At 39.4% G+C, this 26,069-nt stretch overlaps 2 protein-coding genes across 3 annotated transcripts in view; one reads left to right on the top strand and one right to left on the bottom strand.

Annotated features, from left to right (window-relative positions):
- LOC141762312 (dynamin-1-like protein) overlaps positions 1-14,802 on the top strand; it is a 17,376-nt gene extending 2,574 nt beyond the window's left edge. The window contains exons 5-19 of one of the 2 annotated variants that reach the window (XM_074626382.1): positions 2,560-2,646; positions 3,047-3,209; positions 3,382-3,502; positions 3,919-4,050; positions 5,469-5,675; positions 5,889-6,009; positions 6,204-6,359; positions 6,448-6,537; positions 6,697-6,789; positions 8,389-8,442; positions 8,747-8,827; positions 10,022-10,153; positions 10,265-10,374; positions 13,629-13,788; positions 13,879-14,802. In XM_074626382.1, the coding sequence (XP_074482483.1) occupies positions 2,560-2,646; positions 3,047-3,209; positions 3,382-3,502; positions 3,919-4,050; positions 5,469-5,675; positions 5,889-6,009; positions 6,204-6,359; positions 6,448-6,537; positions 6,697-6,789; positions 8,389-8,442; positions 8,747-8,827; positions 10,022-10,153; positions 10,265-10,374; positions 13,629-13,788; positions 13,879-13,935 (1,764 nt within the window). In that variant the 3' untranslated portion in view covers positions 13,936-14,802. The remainder of the gene's footprint in view (positions 1-2,559; positions 2,647-3,046; positions 3,210-3,381; positions 3,503-3,918; positions 4,051-5,468; positions 5,676-5,888; positions 6,010-6,203; positions 6,360-6,447; positions 6,538-6,696; positions 6,790-8,388; positions 8,443-8,746; positions 8,828-10,021; positions 10,154-10,264; positions 10,375-13,628; positions 13,789-13,878) is intronic. The other variant, XM_074626383.1, reaches the window with a different exon arrangement.
- tnnt2e (troponin T2e, cardiac) lies at positions 14,641-26,069 on the bottom strand. Its single transcript, XM_074626450.1, has 16 exons — positions 26,038-26,069; positions 25,905-25,912; positions 25,780-25,803; positions 23,150-23,182; positions 22,453-22,470; positions 22,120-22,134; positions 20,927-20,947; positions 20,362-20,383; positions 20,196-20,256; positions 19,757-19,873; positions 19,569-19,646; positions 18,236-18,349; positions 17,886-17,995; positions 17,593-17,683; positions 16,559-16,599; positions 14,641-15,061 (listed from the first exon to the last, which is right to left on the bottom strand). Exons 1-16 carry the CDS (start codon positions 26,067-26,069, stop codon positions 15,025-15,027), a joined length of 822 nt encoding a protein of 273 aa, XP_074482551.1. The 3' UTR covers positions 14,641-15,024.

Here is a 26,069-nt window from a genome sequence, read left to right as displayed (position 1 = left end):
AGATCTTTAGATTGTTCTGACCAAACTTGAAGTCCTTCTGATTAAATCTGTAGGAGGAGTTTGTTAAAGTACAGCACCTGTAAAAGGCTAAAAATAGCCTAAAATGGAGCATTAAATTCAAAATGTCTGACTTCCGGTTGGGTTTATGGTATACCTCCAAGAGGCTTTTTGTACGTCTCCACATGTTTCACCTGCCTACCAAATTTCATACATGTAGGTGAAACGTACCGTGAGGGCGACTGTTTTCTAATTTTGCAGGGAGTGCTATTGAGCCATTCCACAAAATCTAAGCCCCTAAAATATCAAATTTTTCACCAGCTCTGATATGTGTGCCTAGTTTGATTAGTTTTTGAGCATCTTAAGCCCCTCTTAAAAGTGATTCATTTGCATAAATAATAAACACTTCAGTTTCAAGAGGGCCTTCGTGGCCTGACCGCTGGTCGGTGCTCAGGCCTTCATAAACCAAACTTTAAGGGCAACTCATTACTAACTACTGCAGCAGCAAACAATGGGAGGTTGGTACATGAGAAATGTATTCCTTCTTTCTTTTGCCTGTTAGAAAACTAGGTGCACATTCTGGGCTAGCTGCAGGCGAACCAAGGATTAGTGACTAACACATAATATGTACAGAGAATTAAAATAATCCAGACGCAATTGAGATGAAAGCATACAAAACTTTTTTTCACCCAAAAATTCGAGAACATGAGTTAAGGCTTGACTTTGGAGATAGCCCTGAGCTGAGGAAACTGGCTTTCACAGCAGAGCTTATACAGTATGTTTATCAAATGTGAGACCACAGTGGAAAATCACACCAACATTGTTTTTGGCATGTAGCTTAGGGCTACTGGGGCCCAAAGGGTATGGAGATGCTTCTAGAAAGCTGAAAGGAGGGCAAATGTAAGAAAGACTTGCTCTCATATAGCTTTGTAAAAGTTTGGCTTATTTACATTACTATGGTTCTGTGAGTAGCATGAGGGAGTGTCTCGCATTGGGAACGCCCTCTGTGTGACCTCATCAGGAGTGACAGTGATAATAGAGATCCCCCCCCCCTATAAATTAAGCTTACAATACACCAACAGTAATTAAAAAAACTATTTTCGCTACCAGCAAAAGTTTCACCTCATATCTCAACTGTCTCTTTGGGACCGAGCTTAACTTAAGCGCAAACTTGGTCAGTACTTGAGTATTGTGGAGTATTGTGGAGAGCACCCCAAACAGAGTATCAATACCATAGACTGTATATTAAGATGGATGACGCGTCTCCACTTCCTCCCACTGTGCAGAAGTGAAGCCAAAATATCCCGGATGCGGGAGCTGACATCTAGAGATTTTGACGTCATTTGGAGCCACGCAGTAGTGATCCGGCGGTGGAGCCGCGGTATGGAGGTCCCGCCCACACACCCGACTACTTCACTCAGAGCAGCTGTCAATCACAGCTGTCAATCATGACGTCTCAGCCCCTTTTTAGAGTATTAATAATAATTAAAACCAAGCTTATCAGAAAAATGAACACTTGAACATACATCAGCGTGATAAGAACTACATAAAATGACAGAAACCATCTTTGGGACAATGTATTTGACGTGTACTTTAACTTTATAGTTTGGCCCATGTCCCATCCACTAACATGGAGGGGTTTATGACCTATACTGCAGCCAGCCACCAGGGGGCGATCCAGATGTTTGGGCTTCACTTTTGGGGAACTGTTATGTCGTCCATCTTTATATACATTCTATGATCAATACTCTCTGATGGCAATACCTCCTCAAGTAGCGAGCTAAGGTGAGCCGCTTCCCCCTGCTAGTGATACAGAGTGGTGATACTCCTAATGTGCTAGCCACAGCAGACACCTAGCCTCAGTTTGTGCCTCTTATGTATTGGCGTTACATTTGAGTCAGAGAGCTAAGCATCAATTTCTCAGAAAAATGAATACATGGCAATTTTTGAAAAACCCAGAAGGTTGTTTAACACTTATGGCTCTTCTGAAGGTACGTCCAGAATCCTCAAAGGCTCTACTAATCATCTGGATCAAACAAATATTCTGTCCACTTCATGATAACATTTATTTTTAACTAGTTTCTCATGTTGCAACTTCTTATCCTAATCCAAACAGAGATGGAGCCGGTGGCTACCTGGATAGGAAACAGAGCTTATGAAACGGTTTAAAAGTGTTTCTAATTGTGCAGCGGGCAGATTTGTTTTCCATCCAGATGTTTAGAAGTGGATTGTGGAAATGCCTTTAGAACAGCCGTAAGTCTCGTTAAACAATCTGGGTTTTTCAAACATTGCTTGGTATTTATTTTTCAGAGATCCAGATACTCACCTCTCTGTTTCAAATGTAACGCTAATACATGAGAGGCACAAACAGGGGCTGTAGCAGTGTCAAAAATATCACCATGATGAGAGCCTATGATATTGTTATCATCACAATTGACAGCAAGTAAGAGGAAAAAAACTAAGATTGTAGTCTGCCGAACAGCATCTTGAACATGCTCTGTGAAACAGTGCTGAGCTGTTAAATACACAGTACACGTCTATTCTTTTCTTGTCCCTCTGCAGGGGATCAGCGATGATCCCATTCATCTGAAGATATTTTCTCCAAACGTTGTCAACCTCACGCTGGTGGATCTGCCTGGAATCACTAAGGTAACGCATGCTGTGCTCCCTACTTCCTACATCCCAAGACAAAGCTTTGATCATCTCGTAGCCCTGGGGAAATTTGTTATACAACACTTCCTTTATTTAAAAGATGCAAATGTTGAGTAAAAAAACACACAATTTACAAGATATGCCTGATCACTGGTGTTAATTTCTCTATCTGGTCGATGCTTTTGTGTATTAGATATTTGTAACTCGTTCTTGATGCTTCTATTAAACCACGTGTGCTGTCGAAGCCCAAGTATATGCAGACTTTGATTCGGGCCTCATTAGTTCCTCCCCTCTGGTTGAACATGTGTTAATTTGAGAAATCCCTCCGCTGTAGTTTCTAATGAATCAACTTTAGATTTACTGTGTACTTTCTTTTAATTGGCATTGTCCCCTCCAGGTGCCCGTTGGTGATCAGCCTAAGGACATCGAGCTTCAGATAAAGGATCTAATCGTGAAGCACATCTCCAACCCCAACTGCATCATCCTGGCTGTCACCGCGGCTAACACAGACATGGCCACCTCGGAGGCGCTCAAGGTGGCCCGGGAGGTCGACCCCGACGGTAAGAAAACCTGGAAGGAAGAAATTATCCAAAACCCACTATCATAATCTCATTTCTTTTAATGTAAATCGAGCTTTATTTGCCACCCTTTCACCACTAAAACAGTACATGGTGAAAAGATGACTAATATTAATTATAATAATGACCTTTGTTAATGAATGTGACTCACCAGGCAGGAGGACACTGGCCGTGGTGACCAAGCTGGACCTGATGGACGCCGGCACTGATGCCATGGACGTACTGATGGGCAGAGTCATTCCTGTCAAACTGGGCCTCATTGGAGTAGTCAACAGGTCTGAAAAACTATGAATATACTACAACTAATAATGATAATAACCCATCACATCATAAAAGAGATGAGTGTGTAATGATAGAGATGAGAGGCTCAATAGTGATGAGTGTGCTATTAAACATATTTAATGCTGCTATGTCAATATCTATGTTTGTGATTACAGTGATAAAGGAATACATTGTGGGATTTAAACTGCTAGCTTTACATCCATTATCATTCAGTTCAGTTGAATGATCATCAATAACTATTTCATGTTCAAAGACAAGCTACAGTATCATGATATACAGTACATTAGGCAGCATAAGATATGATATATTGATAGACATAAGATTGTCTTCCATATTTCCTGACATACATTTTGAATATCCTTTATCGCCCAGACTAATTATTGGTGTTTTATTGTATTTAAACGTTTAGGAGTCAGCTGGACATCAACAATAAGAAGTCAGTAACCGATGCCATTCGAGACGAACACGCTTTCCTGCAGAAGAAATATCCATCTCTCGCCACCAGAAACGGAACCAAATACCTGGCCAGAACACTTAACAGGTAAACGTCAACTACACGTCGAAGCCTCGTGTCTCTATCGCTGTAAACCCTTTTAAGATCCCTGTCGACACGTCAACAGTTGCTTATTTTGCAGAAGGGTTGCAAAACGAAACAAAAAAAAGTCAAATAAAAAGAATGAAAAGCTTTGAAAATAGACAAAAGCATTTTTACCATGTTTGTGCTTCTGTAGATTTGTTTCAGTATTACTTAGACTTTTAATATTAAACTCCAAAGAGTTGTCTATTTAGACTAGGATCAGGACTGCAATCAAAAGTTATCAAGAATAGTGTTAACTGTTTTTTTCTGGATCATTTTTAGGTAAATAAATGTGCAATACAGTGAATGGTTCTTCAGCCTATTAGTGGGTTGAATGCCTCCATTGTGGCTTAGTTCATTTCACTTTGCTACATGTAGGTAGTTTTCCTTCTTTGCACCAGATACCACAGCTTGTCCTTATCATAGTTAATCACGATTAATCACACATTTTTACCTGTTCAAAATGTACCTTAAAGGGAGATTTGTCAAGTATTTAATACTCTTATCAACATGGGAGTGGGAAAATGTGCTTGCTTTATGCAAATGTATGTATATATTTATTATTGGAAATCAATTAACAACACAAAACAATGACAGATATTGTCCAGAAACCCTCACAGGTACTGCATTTAGCATAAAACAATATGCTCAAATCATAACATGGCAAACTGCAGCCCAACAGGCAACAACAGCTGTCAGTGTGTCAGTGTGCTGACTTGACTATGACTTGCCCCAAACTGCATGTGATTATCATAAAGTGGACATATCTGTAAAGGCGAGACTCGTGGGTACCCATAGAACCCATTTACATTCACATAGTTGGAGGTCAGAGGTCAAAGGACCTCTTTGAAAATGGCCATGACAGTTTTTCCTCACCAAAATTTAGCACAAGTTTGGAGCTTTATATAGCCTCCTTCCTGACAAGCTAGTATGACATGGATGGTACTAATGGATTCCTTGGGGTTTCTAGTTTCATATGATGCCAGTATCTTCACTGTAGCTTTAAAACTGAGCTACAACCTAAAAATCGCAAGTTGCGTTAATGCGTTAAAGAAATTAATTAATTTGCGTTAACGTGTTATTATCACATCAACTTTGACAGCCCTATGAAATATATAATTCTTTATTTTTCTAAGACAGTGTGTGTGAGTGTAAAAAGAATAAGATGCGACACATATGTAGTTATGAATGTAACCAGGACACATTAAGTTATATCAGCATGTCAGAAGCAGCCCTGTTATTAAATTATTAATACCAGCCATCAGAGAAATTGTCTTTTATTTAGACAATAGATGTTTAGCATTACAAATCACAACTCAGAATATAATTTGCCATATCTGCACAAAACCTGAACCGTCTGCCCTTTACCTCCATAATGTCAGGTTACTGATGCATCACATCCGAGACTGCCTCCCTGAGCTGAAGACACGGATCAACGTCCTGGCATCCCAGTACCAGTCCCTGCTCGGCAGCTACGGCGAACCCGTGGAAGACCAAAGTGCCACCTTGCTCCAGCTCATCACCAAGTTCGCCACAGAGTACTGCAACACCATAGAGGGCACGGCCAAATACATCGAGACGGCCGAGCTGTGAGTACCGGTGCCTCTCCTCCGCTCGGCCACAGGGTGATGCTGTTGATCCAGCGTAGTGGAAATGAGCAAAACAACTGCATTGGTTTCATCATTTAATATGATACAACTTGTAAGTTGAGGCACGCACAGCCTCTGTGGAGCAAGAGCTGACAGGAGAGTAGGCCACGGGGTTCACATCACAGCTAATATCCCCCCGCTGCTATTTTTCAGGTGCGGTGGAGCCAGAATTTGTTACATATTCCATGAGACTTTTGGCAGAACATTGGAGTCTGTGGATCCTCTGGGAGGACTCAGCACCATTGACATCCTAACAGCCATAAGGAACGCAACAGTGAGTGCTGCTGCATTATTATCCCATAAATGTGACCTCATTAGGGGCATCGTTAGTTCAGTGAGCTATCGTAAAGCAACAGAGACACAACTTTTTTTGTGAGTCTGTTCTGATGCTTTTGTTGCTCACTAAACACAAGTTGCTCCGGCTCTAACTATTGCTAACCTGCAGTTCCCTCCTCCCCACTACGCCAGGGCCCGCGTCCGTCCCTGTTTGTGCCCGAGGTTTCCTTCGAGCTGTTGGTGAAGAAGCAGGTGAAACGCCTGGAGGAGCCCAGTCTGCGCTGCGTGGAGCTGGTCCACGAGGAGATGCAGAGGATCATCCAGCACTGCAGCAACTACAGCACACAGGTAATCAGCTGTGCTCACATCTCCACCGGTATTGATCTTTCTCACTCACTCACTCACACTCACATAGTCATAATGTTTTGTCCTGCAGGAGCTGCAGAGGTTCCCTAAGCTGCATGAGGCCATTGTGGAAGTGGTCACCTCCCTCCTGAGGAAGAGACTGCCGATCACCAATGAGATGGTACCATCACATTCTTATTTTTCTTTTTTTTTGCATTTGTGCTGTCATCGCCTGCAGTCCTTATCTCTCAGATTGCTGTGTTTAATGAGAAGCTGAATCAAAACATTGCTTGATAACTGAAGTTGTCCTCTCTTCTTCTTCTTCTTCTTCTTCTCACAGGTGCATAACTTGGTTGCAATAGAGCTGGCCTACATCAACACCAAACATCCAGACTTTGCAGATGCCTGCGGGGTCATGAATAACAATATAGAGGTCTGTACTCATAATAATATTCTTACATGCATACATTTTTCTGGCAGAATAAAGAGAGCAAACCTGCCGTTGCTTATCTGTAGGCCTGAGATTACATGTCAATATTTTTAGGTATATAAAAGGTATTAAATGTCATTGAAACAGATTGTATGGAAGCAAATAAAAGCAATATTTTTAATCTAAAAAGCAACTGAATACCTATTTTAACAACTAATATTGAAATTGAAATGCAACTGAAATTCTAGCATTGAAATTATTAACTTGCATTAATGTTGGTTAATTTCTCTCCTTTGTACTTAATTTCAAGTTTTGCAATTTCAAAAACCTGATTTCAAGTATTTTTGTTTGGTTCATAAATTTAATTAAAGAATGCGTTGGTGTCCAATATAAAAAAGATTTATTCAAGTTGCTCAAATTCAGTCATTTTCAGATCTAAAATTCAAGTCAACAAAATTCACTGTGAAGAATTCAAACATAAACATCCAGGTTATTAAAGTTACTTCTTCCTCTTGTATTAAAACCAGATTACACACTTGGATCATGTGACTGACAGAATGTAACCTGATAGGACAGAGGCTTGATTTATTGTCCTTTGTAGCCTGATTGTTCACATTGTAATATTTCATCTCATATTTCGTCGTCTGAATTTCACCTATCCAATTTGAGCAACCATTTTAATCTTTTTACCTGACTGGAATTGTAAGATCAGAAATCGATCAACTGAATTTGAGCAACTTAAACTTACAGTTTTTATACCTCCGTGACAGCCGTGGCTGGAGGTAATTTCTTCAAATTAGGCACAAACGTCCACTTGGACTCAAGGATAAACTGATTAGATTTCTGTTGTCAAAGGTCAAGGTCACTGTGACCTCACGCCCATCCCATTCTCGTGAAATCTCTGGAACGCCTTGAGTGAATTTCTTCAAAATTGGCACAAATGTCCACTTGGATTCAAGGATGACCTGATTGGATTTTGGTTGTCAAAAGGTCAAGGTCAATGTGACCTCATAAAACATGTTTTTGGCCATAACTCAAGAATTCATATCCTAATTATTACAATTTCACACAAATGTCTCATAGGATAAAATGATTGGTTGGCGGAGACATATAACCGCGAGGCGGGAATTCTAATTTTCAAATATTTGACTCTTGAATTTACCTTATGGAATTTTGGAATTGAAATTGGAATTCAAACCACACACTGTAAATTCAAGTAATTACTATTTCAATACTAGGAATTATTCAATAGTGAATCAAATTCACAATTCAGTTTCTTGTAAGATTTAAATTATTATAGCCTTTCTTTGCTTCCATACAAATCATTTTTAGTAATTAAGTTTTTGTTATTTAGGAGATCATTAGTCTGTTATCAAAGTCTGCTGGAAAAATTGCAGGTGGGATTTGTATATTTTACACAGAAAATAATGAACACTGTGACATAAGATGTATTTTTAATAAGCACAATAGTCAGTAGAACTTAAAACATTTCTTTAAGAAGTAGGATAACTTCTTTCATTAGGAGCTTTTCAGTGATTTATCTTCCATACTTTCCTAGGATGTAATTAAACCATAATTTGTACCAACTTGTGTTCTTTGTAGGAGCAAAGGAGAATCCGGATGAGAGAGCTGCCCGCTGCAGTGCCCAGGGATAAGGTAAAAGAAACAACCTTATTTTAAATAGAATAACAGTTCTAATATTTGGTTGCAGCGTCCCGAGTCGTATAAAGGGGACTTGTGCCGTGTTAATCACTCGTAGCACTACAGGATGAGGATCTGTGAACCGAATGCCTCGGATAGTTTCCATCGAGGAATTTTATCCCACATCTCCTCTCAGAAAGTCTCCTCTCCTCCCCTCCAATCACTTTCCACTGCCAACCTCCTTTCCTCTGTCTTTCCACATTTCTTCTCAGTACTTTTTTTTTCTCTCTCTCCATTCCTGCTCTCATATTCCTGCTAGTCTGTTGGCAAAGGCCCGGCTGGCCCAACTGGGGTATCTGGCGAGCCTTCTGCGTCTGGAGCAGACATGGACGGTGCCAAGGTGGGCACGTACGCAGCTCGGCTGCAGGGCTGCTGGTTGGGCATGGATGGATGGCTGGATGGATGGCTGGATGGATGGATGGATGGATGGATGGATGGATGGATGAGCATGGGCTGCTGGCATGCACTCTGATCTGTCTGCTGATGCCATGCTCTTGTTGTGCTCTCCCTCAGCCTGTACTAACAACCGTTGTGTTTCCTGCAGAGTCTGTGTCCCCAAAGTCAGTCCACCTGTCTCAAAGAAAATGCCTTCCTCTCCCTCTGTTTCCTTTTTCCAACCTCTGAACAATTTGGTTACCCTGTTTTTGTACTTAGTTTCGTAATTATGTGATAGCCTGTTTGTCATTCTCCTAAAATATGCACAGACCAATGTTGTTTTTAGCCCTGCTTGCAGCATGGCTCTAGGGATGCCAGTCAGTTGGTTGCTCCGTCACTTTTGTCCAGACTGAAATAGCTCAACATTGAATGGATTGCCATGAAAATGTCTACAGACATTGGTGGTCCCCAGAGGACAAAACCTACTTGCTTTGTGTTTTTTTTGTGAAATGTCTCCAACAATTGGATTGGATTTTCCATAAAATTTGGAACAGCCATTCTCAGGATGTGTTGTTATAACTCTTCATCCTCTGCCATTATCAGGTGAAATTTATCATTTATGCCACACCTGTAAAACCATCAGCCTCAGCTATACTTTGTATTAAATGTTAAACAGCAAATGTTAGCCTGGTAATGTGCTAAACTAAGATTGTTAACAGGATAAACATTGTACCTGCTTTACATTACAGCATTTTAGAACGGTCATTGTGAGAATGTAAGCATGCTGATGTTAGCATTTAGCTCAATGCAGTAAAAAAAAATCTGTTTAACTGCTGAATTAATAGTTCAGTTCACTTCCTTTCTCTTGTCTTCCCAATTTCATCTCCAAATCAAAGGCATTTATTTCTGTCAGTGTACGATTCTCAATGAATGAGCGTTTAGCTTCAAGTTCCTATAATCTATGTGTGTGTACCTGCCTGTTTGACTTGTGTTTGCACTGTTGCATATGAACCGGTCAAGGTTAATTATGCTACACACCCTAACCATCCTTTCCCTGTGAACCCTAATGACAAGAGCAAGGTGTTGTTCTAATCATATGGTGTCCTGGGTGGTGTGATGACCGTTCATCTTCATGTTTCTTGTGTTGCTGGCTCCTCAGGGCCCGGCAGCAGGAGCCCAGGCTGAGCAGGACGGCACAGGGAACTGGAGGGGGATGCTGAAGAAAGGCGAGGAAGGTCCCGGCTCCGGACCTGGAAGCCCCCTTAGAGGAATTGTCAACCTGCTCGATGTGGTAACTAAACACAAGCATGTCAACACGCCCCGTTATGGAGATCTCAGTTATTTAGCGGTGAACGATTGATTATCATCATCAATTGAACATCATCTCCCCTTTTCCCTCAAGCCTGTGCCGGTTGCCAGGAAGCTGTCATCACGTGAGCAGCGGGACTGCGAGGTCATCGAGCGCCTCATCAAGTCTTACTTCCTCATCGTTCGCAAGAACATCCAGGACAGGTAGGTCGGCTAGCTTCTCTTTAAAGTCTGGTGATTTTCTATATTTTATATTGTCAACTCAGGCTGTCAAAGTTAACGCGATAACGCAAAGTCGTTTTAATGCAACTCATTTCTTTAACGCAACGTGCGATTTTTAGGTTGTAGCTGGCTGGGTTATGAAGCTAGAGTGAAGAAACTGGCATCATATGAAACTAGAAAACCTACTCCATTGGTACCATGTCGTGTACCAATGTCATACTCGTTGCCATTACTAAAGGAGGCTAAATAACGCTCCAAACTTGCGCTACATTTTGGTGAGGAAAAACTGGCATGGCTGTCATCACGTGAGCAGCGGGATGACAGCCATTCCCTTGACCTCTGACCTCAAGAGATGTGAATGTGAATGGGTTCTATGGGTACCCATGAGTCTCCCCTTTACTGACATGCCCACTTTATGATAATCACATGCAGTTTGGGGTAAGTAATAGTCAAGTCAGCACACTGACACACTGACAGCTGTTGTTGCCTGCTTTAGTTTGCCATGTTATGATTTAAGCATATTTTTTATGCTAAATACAGTACCTGTGAGGGTTTCTGGATATTTGTCTTGTTTTGTGTTGTTAATTAGTCTCCAGTAATAATACATATATTTGCATAAAGGAAGCATATTTGCCCACTCCCATGTTGAGTATTAAATACTTCTCTTTTTAAGGTACATTTTGAACATTTAGAATCACTATTAACTATGGACAATCATGCGATTAATTGCGATTCAATATTTTAATCGATTGACAGCCCTATTGTCAACGTAACCCATGAAAAGACAGATCCAAAACCAACAAATAATTGACTAACAAGTATTGTCTGTGTAGCTAAAGCCTCATATAGCTTAAACACACCAATGTGCCACACTGTACCCCCAATCCTGATGTAAAGCAGGCAAACACACAGAAACCTGTCTGACCACCAGCTGGCAGTAACGCATCTGGTCTAGCTTCTGTCTTACCTGCAGAAGAAGAAGAACACAACCACCATGTTTGCTGTGGAACATGTGCCGTGAGTTCGTGAGTTAGCAATATCTATCATTAGATAAACCCTAGTTTCTATTCTATAATTTAGACAATATTACCGTTAGCAACGTCTTTAATCACCTGCAAGTGATGGCAGCGCCTGGTTCTCAGGTTAGTGTTTGATTTCCACATGCTGTGTGACGACGATGCTGTGTTTTAATTTCTGGGAGACTTAGCTGGCTCAAATGTTTGTTAGTAGATTTGGTGAACATGGGAGAAGTTTACCTTCAGGGCTTTCTGATGAAAGAGTTAATTTTCACCCAAATCACACTTAAAGAAATTATTTGCCCTATTTTGTCAGGTTTACTCATTTCAATTACATGTGCATTTCCATTCAATTGAATCCAGTAATTCTAACATAAACCAACAGGTACCATTCATGTAATTAGATCAAATAAAACTGAGATAGCCTATGAGCATTTATCTCACTATAGCCCATAGAATTGACTTATTTTACTATTTTCTGCAATTACTGTTAATACATTATGTGCACAATCTTTTCTTAAACCAAACTAAGTAGGTTTATTGCTTAAATCTCAGGCGTTTCCTGGCAGACAGCCCTGAGGGCAAACTTCTCCCAGGTGCAGTAGATTTGTTTTGTCACGTCATCAAACATTGCCTACATTTGTTTGTAGGTAATGTAGTTTATTTTGAGTCAATCCCACATACACCCTCCTGCTGCTGCAAATACTCACTAGTGCACCAGATGTATATTAATCCTGGGCTGAAAATAGTCCCCAACAAATGCAGTATTTATTGTACACTGTTTGAGTAATATTTGCTAATAAGTACAGTGCCCAGCTGTTTTAATAAATTTTTGAGCCTTTTTAAAAGATTGAAATCTGAATTTGAGAACTGCCTGTAAATATGAATGTCAGTAGGAACTAGGGATGCACCGATCTGACTTTTTCAGGCCAGATACCAATATGTGGGCTTTGGGTATCGTGCCGATACCAGTGTCTAATTAATAAGCTGTATGCCTCACTGTGTGGAAGTGACTGGGATCATTCTTTTATGTGTAAGGCAACATCAGCCTTTACTTCAATATCGCTTTTCTAACTTTGTAAAACAAAATGTGAAAAATAAATACATAGATGTAAATTGACTGAATTGATATTTATTATTAAAATAATAAATCGTACACCAGTAACCTAGTAAAAAATGAACAAGAATTACAATTTAAGTGTAAACCTTTTTAATGTAGCAACAACTTGGTCAAAACGTAAACAGGAATTCAAATTCCAGTTTATAATGTACATAGTATATAAACAGAATTGAATTGAATAGATTGGCCCCTTTGTCACCGATATCCGATCCAGTACTGGTATCGGTGCATCTCTAGTAGGAACTAGGAACCATTAGAGAAAATATCTAATTGCGATTATTTTGACCGATATTGCAATTGCTATATGATTTGCAATATTACAGGGAATGATATTTTTCTTACATCATTTTGACATACTATACTATGACTTTCTTTATTTTTTCGACATATTATACTATGACTTTTTTTATTTTTTTCGACGTACTATACTAGGACTTTTTAAAAAAAAAGTTCAACATACTATTCTATGACTTTCTTTATTTTTTTCGACATATTATACTATGGCTTTTTTTTATTTTTTCGACACTATAGTATTGCACCATATTGTGATTTCAATAAAAATTCTATTAATTGTGCAGCTCTAGTAGGAACCAACAGGCTTGGGGATAGTAGCCACAGACAGGATAGAGAAGTTTGAAAGTATTGAGAGACAAACGAACACATCGTTTTTGAGATTTGAATGGGATTTATTTACAATAAGGAAACCAGCCTTATCCTTTTATACGTCTCCTTTGAAAATGTTTTCACGCTATGGTTGTAACTTGTAAGCCTAAACCTCGGCCACCATAACAAATACTCATGACAATAACTGTCAGAAACCTTCTTTAATATAATCAATTAATGTGATTTGACTTAATTTGATCCTCTTTTCCATCCTACCAAAGTGGATTTTTTTTCCATATTATAGCCCCCTGGAGCTCAATATACATTTATTGTATTAAATTCCTAGCTCGTACTTCAACAGCTCGATTCTTGGACAGACGCGGCCACCTGTTGGGTCAAACTCGAGCCCCTCCATCTGGGGGACAACACAATCACCAGGCCATCTTGCCTCCTTGTTCTCAACCATCTGTTCGCTCTGTTTCCTCTCTCCCTCGCAGTGTGCCGAAGGCAGTGATGCACTTCCTGGTCAACCATGTGAAGGACAGCCTCCAGAGCGAGCTTGTTGGCCAGCTGTATAAATCTGGCCTCCTCAACGAACTGCTGACTGAATCGGAGGACATGGCCCAGCGGCGCAAGGAGGCCGCTGACATGCTACAGGTAACAAAACTCCCACCTCGTAGGGTGTAGTTCTCCATGATGAATGTTCCTTTATCAGTCATCTCATTCTTTATTTTGTTTTGTCCACAGGCGTTGCAGAAAGCCAGCCAGGTGATCGCTGAGATCAGGGAAACGCATATGTGGTGAAGAATCAACAAAGGGAGCTGAACCTGATCTGTTATCTCCTCATCATGCCTAAAAGACTGACGCTCCATGCACTCATCATGTCTGAACATGAAGGTTGGATTTGCAACCATGAAAATGCACTGTTCTGATGCCTGCTCAAAGTAGGTATCATATTGGCCCACAAGCTACCTGAAAGAAATGTAAGTAAATTGTTTATTTAAAATGCTTCTTGTTGGTGTTTAGAGCACATGAAAATGCACTTGCTAATGTTAAAGTTTTTAGAAACTGCAGTTGCCACCCACGGCTCCTGGAGGAATCGAGAGTGCAGCCAAAGGCAAAGTGCTTCTCATTTTTGACAGACTGTGGTTAACCAGTATGGAAATGGACTTTTGTGTGAAGTGGAAATGAAAGTTTTGATGCTGTTTTGGCAGCTCCACAAAGCATTGTGCTAATGTTTGGGCTCTAGGATATAAAAAAAATCCAAAACATTATTCATCTCCTCATCTGCAACCGTTTCATTTAGGAATAGCTGTCATGTGTCAGAAACCATGAAACCTCAGAAGTCATAGTGTAACAATACAGCACACGAGTTGCAGCCAATGTTAGTCCTCTTGCCTGTGTACATACTCCGTCACTTTAATTTTTTGCACAGTTGTCACCGCACTGTACTGTATAGAAAGTCCGTCATCCTGACACTATATTGCCACCAGAATCTTTATTTATTAATGTGTTATTTAAATGTGTGGATAATGTTGAGCACTATTGTACGGTAAGTCGTTTAAAATTATGTTTACATATCACTGCCTACATGTGGAAGTTATGGCGCACTGTGGTTCTCTGTGTACGGTTCCCAGAACAATAAATACAGGTATTTTATTGCCGGTTAAATGTTTTGGATTCATTTATTTTGAAGCTGTTTAAACTGACGAGTGTGAGGATTGGTAGAAAGTAAGAGAAAAATATCCACTAGTTTCAAACTTAAACAGATACTAAAAAACTCAAAAGCACAAGTTTTGTTTTTATTGTTTAAGCGTACATTAATGTCATTGAAATCAATACTGCTGCCCCATTTCAGATGCTTCCTTGGAGAACTCCTGCTGATGTTTGCGTCTATCTCCTGCCCTTGCCCTTGCCTCTTCCTTTGGCGCTGTGGAATCAAACAAAAACAAGGATTTTTTTTATCAAGTTATATTTTCTTAATGCTGAAGTTGGTAGCTTTGAGCAAATATGATAAAAGGTTATTCTTATGAAACAGTTACTATTTCCTGACAAGAGACAGATAAGTTCATGTGTCCTCCTAAAGCCATATGCCAGATTCCACCACGCCGAAGGAAAACAACCAATCAGAGCCGATCTGTTTCTAAAGCACCTGCTTGCGAAACTCGTGAACTCTGATCAAACATGAATCAAGATTCTGTTACTGTAATGTCTATTTCTCGCCTCAGATGTTTTCAGAAACATATTTTAGTGTACTGTTGAGCTGTAAAATGAGAACGTTTGCTCCAGCCCGTGACAACATGGCTGTCAGGTCACAAACTTTCTAAAACTAAATTTGTTGAAAAATAAAAAAACATACTATAGTTTTTTTCCCGACATATTATGCTATGAGTTTTATTTTTTCAACATACTATGCATTCTTTTTTTTCGACATACTATACAAAGACTTAACATTTTTTGACATACTATGCTGTGACTTTTTTATTTTTCGACATACTATGACTTAAAAATATTTTTGACGTACTTTACTATTACTTTTTTTCTACATACTATACTCTGCCTTTTTTTTATTTTTCAGATACTATACTATGACTTTTATTTTTCAACATACTAAACTATGACTTATTTTCGACAAACTATACTATTACTTTTTGTTTTCTTTTACTTACTATTCTATGAGTTATTTTTTCGACATACTCTACTATGACTTTTTTTCGACATACTATACTTTTACTTTTTACGACGTACAATTACTTATTTTTTTCGACATTCTATACTATTACTTTTTATTTTTTTCGACGTACCATTACTTATTTTTTCCGACATACTATACTGACTTATTTTTTCGACATACTATGACTTATTTTTCGACATACTATATACTATGACCTTTTTTCAACATACTATATTATGAGTTATTTTTTCGACATACTGTACTAGGACTTATTTTTTCGAATATCAATTTTGAATAGAATCTAATTTTTTAGGACTTTGACATATTATACTATTTTATTTTACACACTATACTGTGGCTTTTTTATGACTATTTTCGATATACAATGGCTTTTGTGACTTTTTTCGACACTATACGATAGCTTTTTTTCAACATGCTATACTATGGCTTTTTGTATTACTATATTATTTTTTTAAGACTTTTTTCGATATACTATTCTATGACTTTTCATGGCATTTTTGGGCTATGGCTTTTTCATGACTTTGACATGCTATACTATGGCTTTTTGATATACTATGTCCTTTTTATGACTTAATATATTATGACATTTTATGGCATTCTTGGCAAAGTATACTATGATTTTTTGTGGCATGCTATAGAATGACATTGACATGACATTTGACCCTTCAACACACGGAAAGCAAAACTACATATCAACCAAGAGGCACACACTCCTCATTAACAGTTACTCACAACTTCTGCTGCTCATTGATTCTGGACTGGAGTACATTGATCTGAAAGTCAAACCACATTCATTTTAGATAGACACCCTCAGGACAGCCTTGCAATAAAAAGCATAGTACATATCGGTTCAGCTTTCGTATTCTGCGGCTTTTTCATGGCTGTAGGCTGTGTACCATCAATTTGCAATATTTGTCATTATCTTTTTATCCCATGATCTAAATTAACATAGTAGATAAATCAAATATATTGTAGGTAGTCTGTGGCTTTTAAGCCACATCATTTATTAAATGTTTCTATTTCATAAGCAAAGACCTTAAAGGAATAGTAAGACATTTTGTGATATATATTCATTTTCTTTCCAAGAGTTAGAAAAGAACATTTATACAACTCTCATGTCAGTGCGGTTTAGTTTAGTTTATTTGAGAGGAGGGACAGTGCAAATTAATAAATACACATGGTTTAAAAAAATGCCAGAATTAGCCAAAAGTCTATTTTTAAGTGTTGAGTAAGGCTTCCTAAAATACACAACAGAAACAAGAACAGGGCATGCAGTTTAAAGGTTGGAAAAAGACACACAATTGTTGAAATCAGTAGAAGCAGTAGTGAGGAGTTAAGTGCTGACATGTGTATGTATTAATCATCCATTGTTTTAATTGGTTACTTTAAGATCTAAAAGTGTTTAGTTGTATGAAAATAAATATATCTAGCTGGTGCCAAGACAGTAAACAGGGAGAAATGGCTAGCCTCACTCTGTCCAATGGTAATGAAATCTGCCAACCAGCACCTCTAAAATACTCACATGTTAACATATTAGATTTCTTTGGACAGAGCCAAGCTAGCCGTATCCAATCTTTGCTTAGCTGCAGCCATTTAGCATACAGGCATGAGTCGTATCGATCTTCACAGATGTTATAAAAGTGATCCTTTAAAAATATGTCTTTACTTTCCTAACCAGGTTGATTTCATTTTTACACCGATACTGTTGTTAATGGGTACGTTCTTCCAGCAATTGGCACATGAACACCCCGAGGCAAAGTACTTACTTCATATTTCTGTTTCTTCAGTTTTTCGCTGAGGTCAAACTTCTCAGCCTCCAGCGTCATCAGCACCTGCCACAGCTCACTGGCCTTCTCCCTTTGGAGCAAATACAAAGAGTATGTCAGTAACAGAAAACTAAAAGGCCATATCAAAACTGTAAAACTCTAAGATACAAAGAATGGCAAGTAGATGGGAGTTTATTCGCAAACAAATCACCTGCATCAGACCGTAAATGTGGATATTAGCTTGTCAACAGAACTGTGAACCATGACTACCAGTAAAAACATAGCATCCTTACTTCACTTTGTCCTCACTGAGATGGTCGATGTTGAGAGCCTTCCTTCTGTCTGCCAGGATCTTCTTTTTCTTCTCTCTCTCCGTCTGCTTCTTCGCTCCCTTCTTTCCGTCCTAGGGAGAATCAATCCATGTGGATGTGTTGAAAGAATACAGGAAATAAAGAATAAAAGAAAAAAATATCAAAGAGGCCAAAGTCTGAATCTCTGATCCTATGTCCTATTAATTCAAGTGTTATATGTAAGATCACTATAACAGTCTGTCTCCTGTCATTTATCTTGATTATTGGATGGTTATTTATTGTCATTAATTCTGAGAAACAGTTTTCCTGTGCATATCTGCATGATGACTGACCCTCTGTTGGACACCAGCATACTGATGAGTCATGTTTGTCAGAGCCTTCTTCTTCTTGGCGTCATCGTCCATCCTCTTACGTGCATCCTCTTGCTCCCTCCTCTCCTTTTCTTCCTGTGGTACAGATTGCACATGATGGTTACAGGAGAAAGAAAAACATACCACCTTTTCTCTCATGGCATCGTTTATATACAAATTTGTGTGTGTATGTGTGTATGTATACATACACATGTATTTATATACATGCATCAAATGATGCCATGAGAATGAACCAAAACAGTGACGTTAAAGTTGCGAGACAGGAAACCGAAACACTGAGCTAAAATATGCTGTAAAGATCAGTAGAGTTGGGTGATAAGTAGCTGTAGGTGCATCACTATAAGATAAGATAAGATAAGATGAACCTTTATTAATCCCCGGAGGGAAATTCAGGTGTCAAAGCAGCAACATCAGCAAACAGAGTGAAACACAGGAGAGGTAAAGGTATACAACAATTATAAAAACAATAATAGAGCTATAAAAGATACAGAGTGAATGGGTGAACATAGTGTGTACAGTCCGTCAATAAATAAATGTAGAATGTGCAATAAATAAATAAATGTAATATGTGCAGTCAATAAAGTGGTATATAGGATGTATAGTGTAAAGTGAGTGTAAAGTGCACCAGTGGTTAGAGTCCAAGATGGTTGTAGATAGTGCATGTTTAAAGTTCTTAAAGTCCTCATAGTTCTCATATGGGGGTCAGCCTTGGTTGTGGAGCCTGATGGCTACCAGCATGAAGGACTGACCCAGGCGCTTTGTGTTGTGCCGGGGAGGGATGAGTAATAAGCGTAGTATAAGCGACTGCCCTCACATTAAACATAGTTATTAGATCCATTGTTATTATAAACATGTTTATTATAGCAGCTTTAAAAGGAAAAATATAACACTGAATTATTTGCAACAGAAAACATGAAGAAAATAGTCCCCCAAAGGCAAAGACTTCAAGTTGATCAAAATCTGTCATCTGAGTTGAAATTAAATTGCACAAGGTAATCGTGTAATATGACATTGGCAAACTGCATAGAGTACACTCCTACTGTAAAGCACCAGGGGCCAGTATTCATATATGTCAAAGCAGAAATGGTAAAGATAGATCAAAAACAAGTAAAGGGTATTGGCTTTCTGTTGTTTAGGAGTTTATATTCGTTAGAGAAGATTCCCCAGCAGGATACAGACATGCCCGACACCCTAATTGTATTTAGGAAGCAAGGTGAAACTACAGAGTGTCAACTATTTGTTATAATAGGACACTCTTCATTATATATGATGATGACAACTAGAGGGGACTCACAGCAACACGAGCCTGCCTCTTCTTCTCCTGCTCAGCACGGATCCTCAGCTGTTCGGCCCTCTCGGTACGACGCTTCTCCTGCTCATCCATGCCCACAAACACACACACAAACACAAACACACACTGTAATTGTTTGCTGGGTGGTGCGTCATTCCAGCGATCTGGCAACGCTTTCCAGGAAGACTTACGATCCTGTTAACGAGAGTGATGAGGTCCTGCTCGTCCTTCTTCCTCTGAACGAAGTGGGCCTCGATCAGAGACTGCAGCTCGGTCAGATCCTTCTCCTGACGCTTCCTGTGGATGTCCTGCATTTACAGACACACAATGTTTGTATTGACACACTTATGAGGACCGTCAGTGACCTTCACCTGTATTTCCACTGAGCAAAAGTCCTAAACAAAGTACTGACCCTAAACTACTGCAGCATTTGGACATTTGATCCTTATAATGTAGAGTCTAGATTATATGAACCAAATGTCTAGATTCTAGACAAACTCAAACATTCATGCACACAGACACACTTGCAGATACACATACAGTACATAGACAAAAAACACCTCCACAGACAAATCATTACAAGTAATTGCGTCTATATTACTGTTACTTAAAATGGAATCAATCACTTACATCAAAGTCGACTTTGTCTCCCTCCGGTATCTTTGGCACAGTCAGAGCTGGAGCAAATGCCCTAAAAGAACATATGTAGGTTAGAATAAGAATAGCTTTAAATGAACAGTATATCACAAGTTGGTTGATGTATACAGATTCAAATTCACATGACAAAAAGACTTACTTTGGTTTGGGTTTGGAGTCCTCTATTACAATAAAAAAAGGGAAAATCACAGTTACTATCACACTCATTTATATTTTTGGTTATTGGATTATGTTTCAACCTAAAATATGATTCTTAACAAGACTTATTTGTAATTTAAAATGCACAACTGATTTGTCAAACTGTTTGATTGTCAGTAGATAAAATGACAGTGCTCACACGCTGACAAAAGTGTACTAGAAGTACTTGAACAAGAAATACTGTTGAATTCTGTTCATACCACTCATTCAATAATCCCTTTTCTGTTACAAAAAGACTTATGAACTGTCTGTATCCATTTCATGCATGACGTCCAATAGAGTACAATGAGCAGCGTTTGTACCAGAATGTGAAGCAGCAGCCTGAAATTGAGTATACTAAGTATACTTCTTCACAGTCTCCCAAAAGTTAAAGTACAACAGATCCTGTATTGTGGCAGCTAGCCTGTGTTGGACAGTGCAGTTCTCAAGTGGACAACTGAAGACACTGGGCAATCATGTTAAACTACAGTAACAATCACTAACAAATCAGCAGTAAGTTGCAGTACCATCATCAGCAGCTGGAGGCTCTAGAGCAAAGGACATAAGGACAGGACATGTTAGAACATCAGCTGGCAGTAGGGATGCACCGATACCACTTTTTTTCAGGCCGAGTACAAGTACAAGTACTTAAATTTGGGTACTTGCCGAAACCGAGTACCGATACGAGTACTTCTCTGTGCCAAAAGACCCTCGTTAACAGCCAGCTGGCGGGTGTGAGCAACACACGGCAGGCTGGAGAGTCCCGCATACGAGGCAGTGCGCCGTGACCGGCTCTAGGTCGACTTGGAAAGGCTTGGGGTGAAGGTGCCTCCCAGGGCCATGGCCAAAGTGTCACCGGGGCGGACTGTCCTCGGCCCACGTAAAAGGCGCCGGGGGTCTGCGGCGATGTCTGCAACCCACCCAACCCGTCTTGAAACACCAAGACCAAGGAGTCTAACGGACGCGCGAGTCAGAGGGTGCAAGCAAAACCCCGTGGCGCAATGAAAGTGAGGGCCGGCACGCGCCGGCTGAGGTGGGATCCCGGCCCCACGGGGTCGGACGCACCACTGGCCCATCTCGCCCGCACCGTCGGGGTGGTGGAGCGTGTGCGATAGGACCCGAAAGATGGTGACGAGAGGTTAACGTCACGCTGGCGTAAAATGGTATTGGTGCCGTTGTATCGGAGCCGTTTTGCGAGTACGAGTACATGAGCACAGTATCGGACCCGATACCTGATACTGGTATCGGTACATCCCTAGCTGGCAGAATACAAATACATTTACTTTATTATTGTTCTCTCATTCAGATATCTACTTTATACATATATTGATATGAAAAACTTTCTTGCCTGTCAGAGGGAGAAATAGAAAGTCTCAACAGTTTCTCTAAGCCTTGTCATACTGAGTTGGTGTAAGTACTCTAGGGGATTCAAGCCATGAAAGCTTTGTTTATTTTCACACAATGCAGCCATATCTTTTATAAAAGTGTTATCAGAATCAATATCAAGGCATGAGGAAACATATTACACCACATATGAATTCATCCGTAACTGGGAATTGAAAAAAGATTGAAAGTTACTGTTACTATTTCCCACAAATATCTCAGCACTAAGGTTTTTTTGCCCCGACTAAAGGACTGTAAAACCTGCTGGGATGCACAAACCAGAGTAGTGTAGTGTTATTTAGTCACACCATGCATGGAAGTCTGAACTATGCTTTACCTTCTTCTGCAGGCTCTACGTGAAAGTAAAGTGAAGAGGCAGTTGATCAGTGGCATTGATTATAATGAATGCAAGAATAGCTCATCAGTAAATGTCCAGGACATGAATTAGCTACAATAAATGAACGTTATCTTGGAGAATGATTCAGCCAAATGATACTGAAATTAAAGAATATAAGTTTGTTCCATATAAGAGATGTCACATTTCAAAACAAAGGTATGCTTTATACAATATATTTATTGGAGCTGGACTATCGAACACTTAAGCAATTGAAATATGATTATTATATATATTATATTAGAATAGTAGAAACAGTAGAAAACAAGTCATTACCTTCTGCCGTAGGAGTTTCTAAGGTGGTGTGAAATAATGAAAATATGATTAGATATTACACGCTGTCATGCAACAATTATCCAAGGAAATGCTGGACATTATATAGTATATCTTTTCTTTGCAATCATAAAATAAACAAGACACGCAGTATAATGTGATTAAAAATTAATGACATGTTTCAACATTTTAGAAAACTGTCACATTAAATGAAATGTTTAAATCTCTAAAATGTCAATATTCTGTCAGCAAATACTTGAAAAGAGCTACGATCGCAACAATAATCAGCGCTCATTTTTACTTGCATGCAAACAGTAATTTTGTCTGAGCAGATGTCACAATTTTCACAAATTAATTTTGGAATTAATTCATCAAATACCGACTCAGCAGGCGGCTCCTTGGCAGCCTAATATAGCAGCGATTAGTGAATATTTAACATAAAAAAGCTAATATTGATACAGGTAAATGAACAAGAATTGAATTTCTACTGCAATATGCAGGTGGCATACGTCTTTACTGAGTCGGTGTGTTATTAATATAAAATGGGCAAAACCCATGCTATGAGCAGTACTACACATACAACTCTGATAATATCAAGTGAAACATTCAATCTTAGCCTTTTTCTATATAAATATTATGTTGTATAAAAACACAGATGGAATTATAACGGTGCTTAATAATATCTAAAGAGGAGAATTACCTTCTTCAGGTGCCGCTGCTTCAACTTCGACTACTGTATAACAAGAACATAACAAGAATTATTGAAGCCGATTCTGTTATTATTGGCCAAAACACCTGACAAAAGACGACATGGTACTTCTCACACACTGCACTGCAATAATATGCCAGAAGTGTGTAGTGAAGTATGGGTTAAATATTTACTGACAAAAAGTCATACAAAATCTTCTTGTTTCAGTGTCTCCATGACCGAGTGAACAAAATATGGATTAGTGGATCAATGACACTCTGGTAAATAGCTTGAGGCTGGGATTTGGTCAAACTCTGAGCACTGTGATATCGTCTCTTGGGATGCACTGAAACCGACGCTGATGGCTGACATTCTGACCAAAGCTAAAAATGAGCTGGGATCACAAACTGAGCCTGTGAGCTGGAACAGGTCGGAAATCAATTCACACAACAGAACAAAGGGAACAATGTAATCAACATCTCTGTTCACTTTGTTTCATTTAAATGATGTTTCTCCAATGCTAATCAGTGGTGGTAGAAGTACTCTTATTATTTACTTAAAAAGGGACTCTATGTAAGGATCAGAAATTGCTTGTTAACAGCGACACCTGTGGCCGTTAAGTCAACGAAAGTCAGCGTCCTGTTGCTCGCGCTCGCTCTACTTAGACATGAACGAGCATCGGTCAAAACAGTGAGGCGACACACGTCAGCTAAAAGCACAATATCACTCTATATTTCACCTGCTTGGCAGTAATGTTAGCTGACCAGACGAAGGTCTCTCCATGAATCAATGCTGATACTGTGTTGTCCTGCTTCAGTCTTCTGCAGTGTGTAGTGTGCCGCATGCACGAGAGAGGTGGAGCGAGTGAGAACGAGCGCGGTGTGTGAGTGAAGGCAAGCAGGCAGAGGAGCAGAACAGCATCGACTCCGGCCCTGGAGACCAAAGCTACGATCTCTCCTGTGTCTTCTAGCCGCGGTCGAGGGGCTGGAGCAGGAAGAGTTGACACTGTTTTGCAAGACTGGCTTTAATAGATATAACTTTGCGGTTTTGGTGCTTCTGTGTAGTTTGTGCTGGAACAGCGTATCCACACGCGAGCGCGCACGGGACACCGACCGGATTTATACATGTAAGAAGTTACAAACAGTACCTTTAAGTATAAGTACCAATATAGCAGTAAAGTAAAAGTCCAAAAGTATTATCAGCTAAATGTACCAAGATCAATCTGAGGGGTCGGGAGATGATTAACCGTGTAGTTCAAAGGGAAAACAAAGCAAATTCTGCTACACAAATTATATTCATTTTTTGGACTTTAATCTTTGCTTTTTGTGCAAAATGATGGATAATTTGACCTATTTGGACCTTCAACAGTTATTTAATTAAACTATCTGAGAAGTTTACAGGGGAAATATCTCTTTTGTGGAGCTGCTAGCAACTCAGACACAAACCAATGTGACCCTGACATCTTTAAAAGGAATAGTGCGACATTTTGGGAAATTCATTTATTCTCAATCTTGTCAAAAGTTAGATGATACGATCGATACCACTTTCTTGTCTGTATGGTAAATATGAAGCTACAGCCATCAGTTGGTTAGCTTAGCACAATGACAGGAAACAAGGGGAAACAGCCTAGCTGGAAACCAATTTGTCGCTTTTGAAATTAATGTTTTGTATGGATTAAAAAAAGCAAGACATAATTTGTTAATTAGAGACGCTGGTCGGTGGATTTTGTTACCTTCGGACAGAGCCGTACTAACCGTCTCCCGCTGCTTCCAGTCTTTGTGCCAAGCTAAGGTAAGCAGTATTTGGTTGTAGCTTCATATTTAAAGTGGTATCAATCTTCTCATCTTCCTTTAAGAGTGCATTGTTAATAACTATAACTGCCAAATACATGTAATGGAGTTAAAAGTCAAATGTTTCCCTCTGAAATGTAGAAAAGTAAAAGCATAAAGTAATATTAAAATGGAAATACTCAAACACTAAATACTTAGTTACTTTCCACCACTGATGCTCAACATTATTATTTTACATGGAAATATCACAATGCTCATTTGACCGAATACTGGCATGCATTAAAATATAAAAAATGACATGCAATATATGTATATTAAATATATAAATTATATAATATGTGTATATCAAATACAAGCTAGATATGAGCTACGGTTACATGTGAAGCTGACAGAACAGTGTTGACATTCAAACAGAAAAACCTACTAACTCACTACGTTATGGAAAACCTGTCGGCCTCCATCAGAAGTCAAACCACAGAATACGACTCTTTTTGGTCACCACTTATTAACTCCTCGTAGCCCTGACCCTGGATACATACTTACCCTAACCACACACCACACCTCACGTACACCACCACAATATATCTTACATTTGCCGAACTCAATCAACTTAGCCTCCCGCACCTTCACTGTAATGTTTAATGTCATAAACTGTTTTGCTGTCCTGTCTTAATGTCTGTACGTTCTGTCACATGCACCATTGTTTAACTCTTTGTTTTGTTATATTACACCAATAAAAAAAAATTAAAACACACTCAACCAGCTTGCTATGGCTTGACAGCAGACACTTAACAGCAGCAGACACACCGGAAACAAGACGGTACACACATGAAGCCGTGCAGAAGCCTTTACCTTGCTCTTGCTGGCTTTCTTCCTCTGAGCAGACATAATAAGGTCAGATACGTCTCGCAACAGAAGCTTGAAAGTGGCATTTTGCTTTGAAAAACACGGTGAATGCTCTCAAATTTGTTGCTTACCTTCCTGCCTGAAAAAAGGAAAGAAGTGAAGGATGTGAACTTTTGGAGCGATTGGTTGAAATCAGCTCAGATCTGTCTTTGGATTTAATTTAAAACACTGGAGACGCTACTAAAACGCAATCAAGGTACTCACGGTATCTCCTCGACTACTACTTCTCCGGACAT

The sequence above is a fragment of the Sebastes fasciatus genome, chromosome 23 (assembly GCF_043250625.1).
Source record: "Sebastes fasciatus isolate fSebFas1 chromosome 23, fSebFas1.pri, whole genome shotgun sequence".
In the NCBI taxonomy this organism is placed as follows: domain Eukaryota; kingdom Metazoa; phylum Chordata; class Actinopteri; order Perciformes; family Sebastidae; genus Sebastes; species Sebastes fasciatus.
Note: the sequence above shows the minus strand (reverse complement) of the source record. Positions and strands in the feature narration are given on the sequence as shown.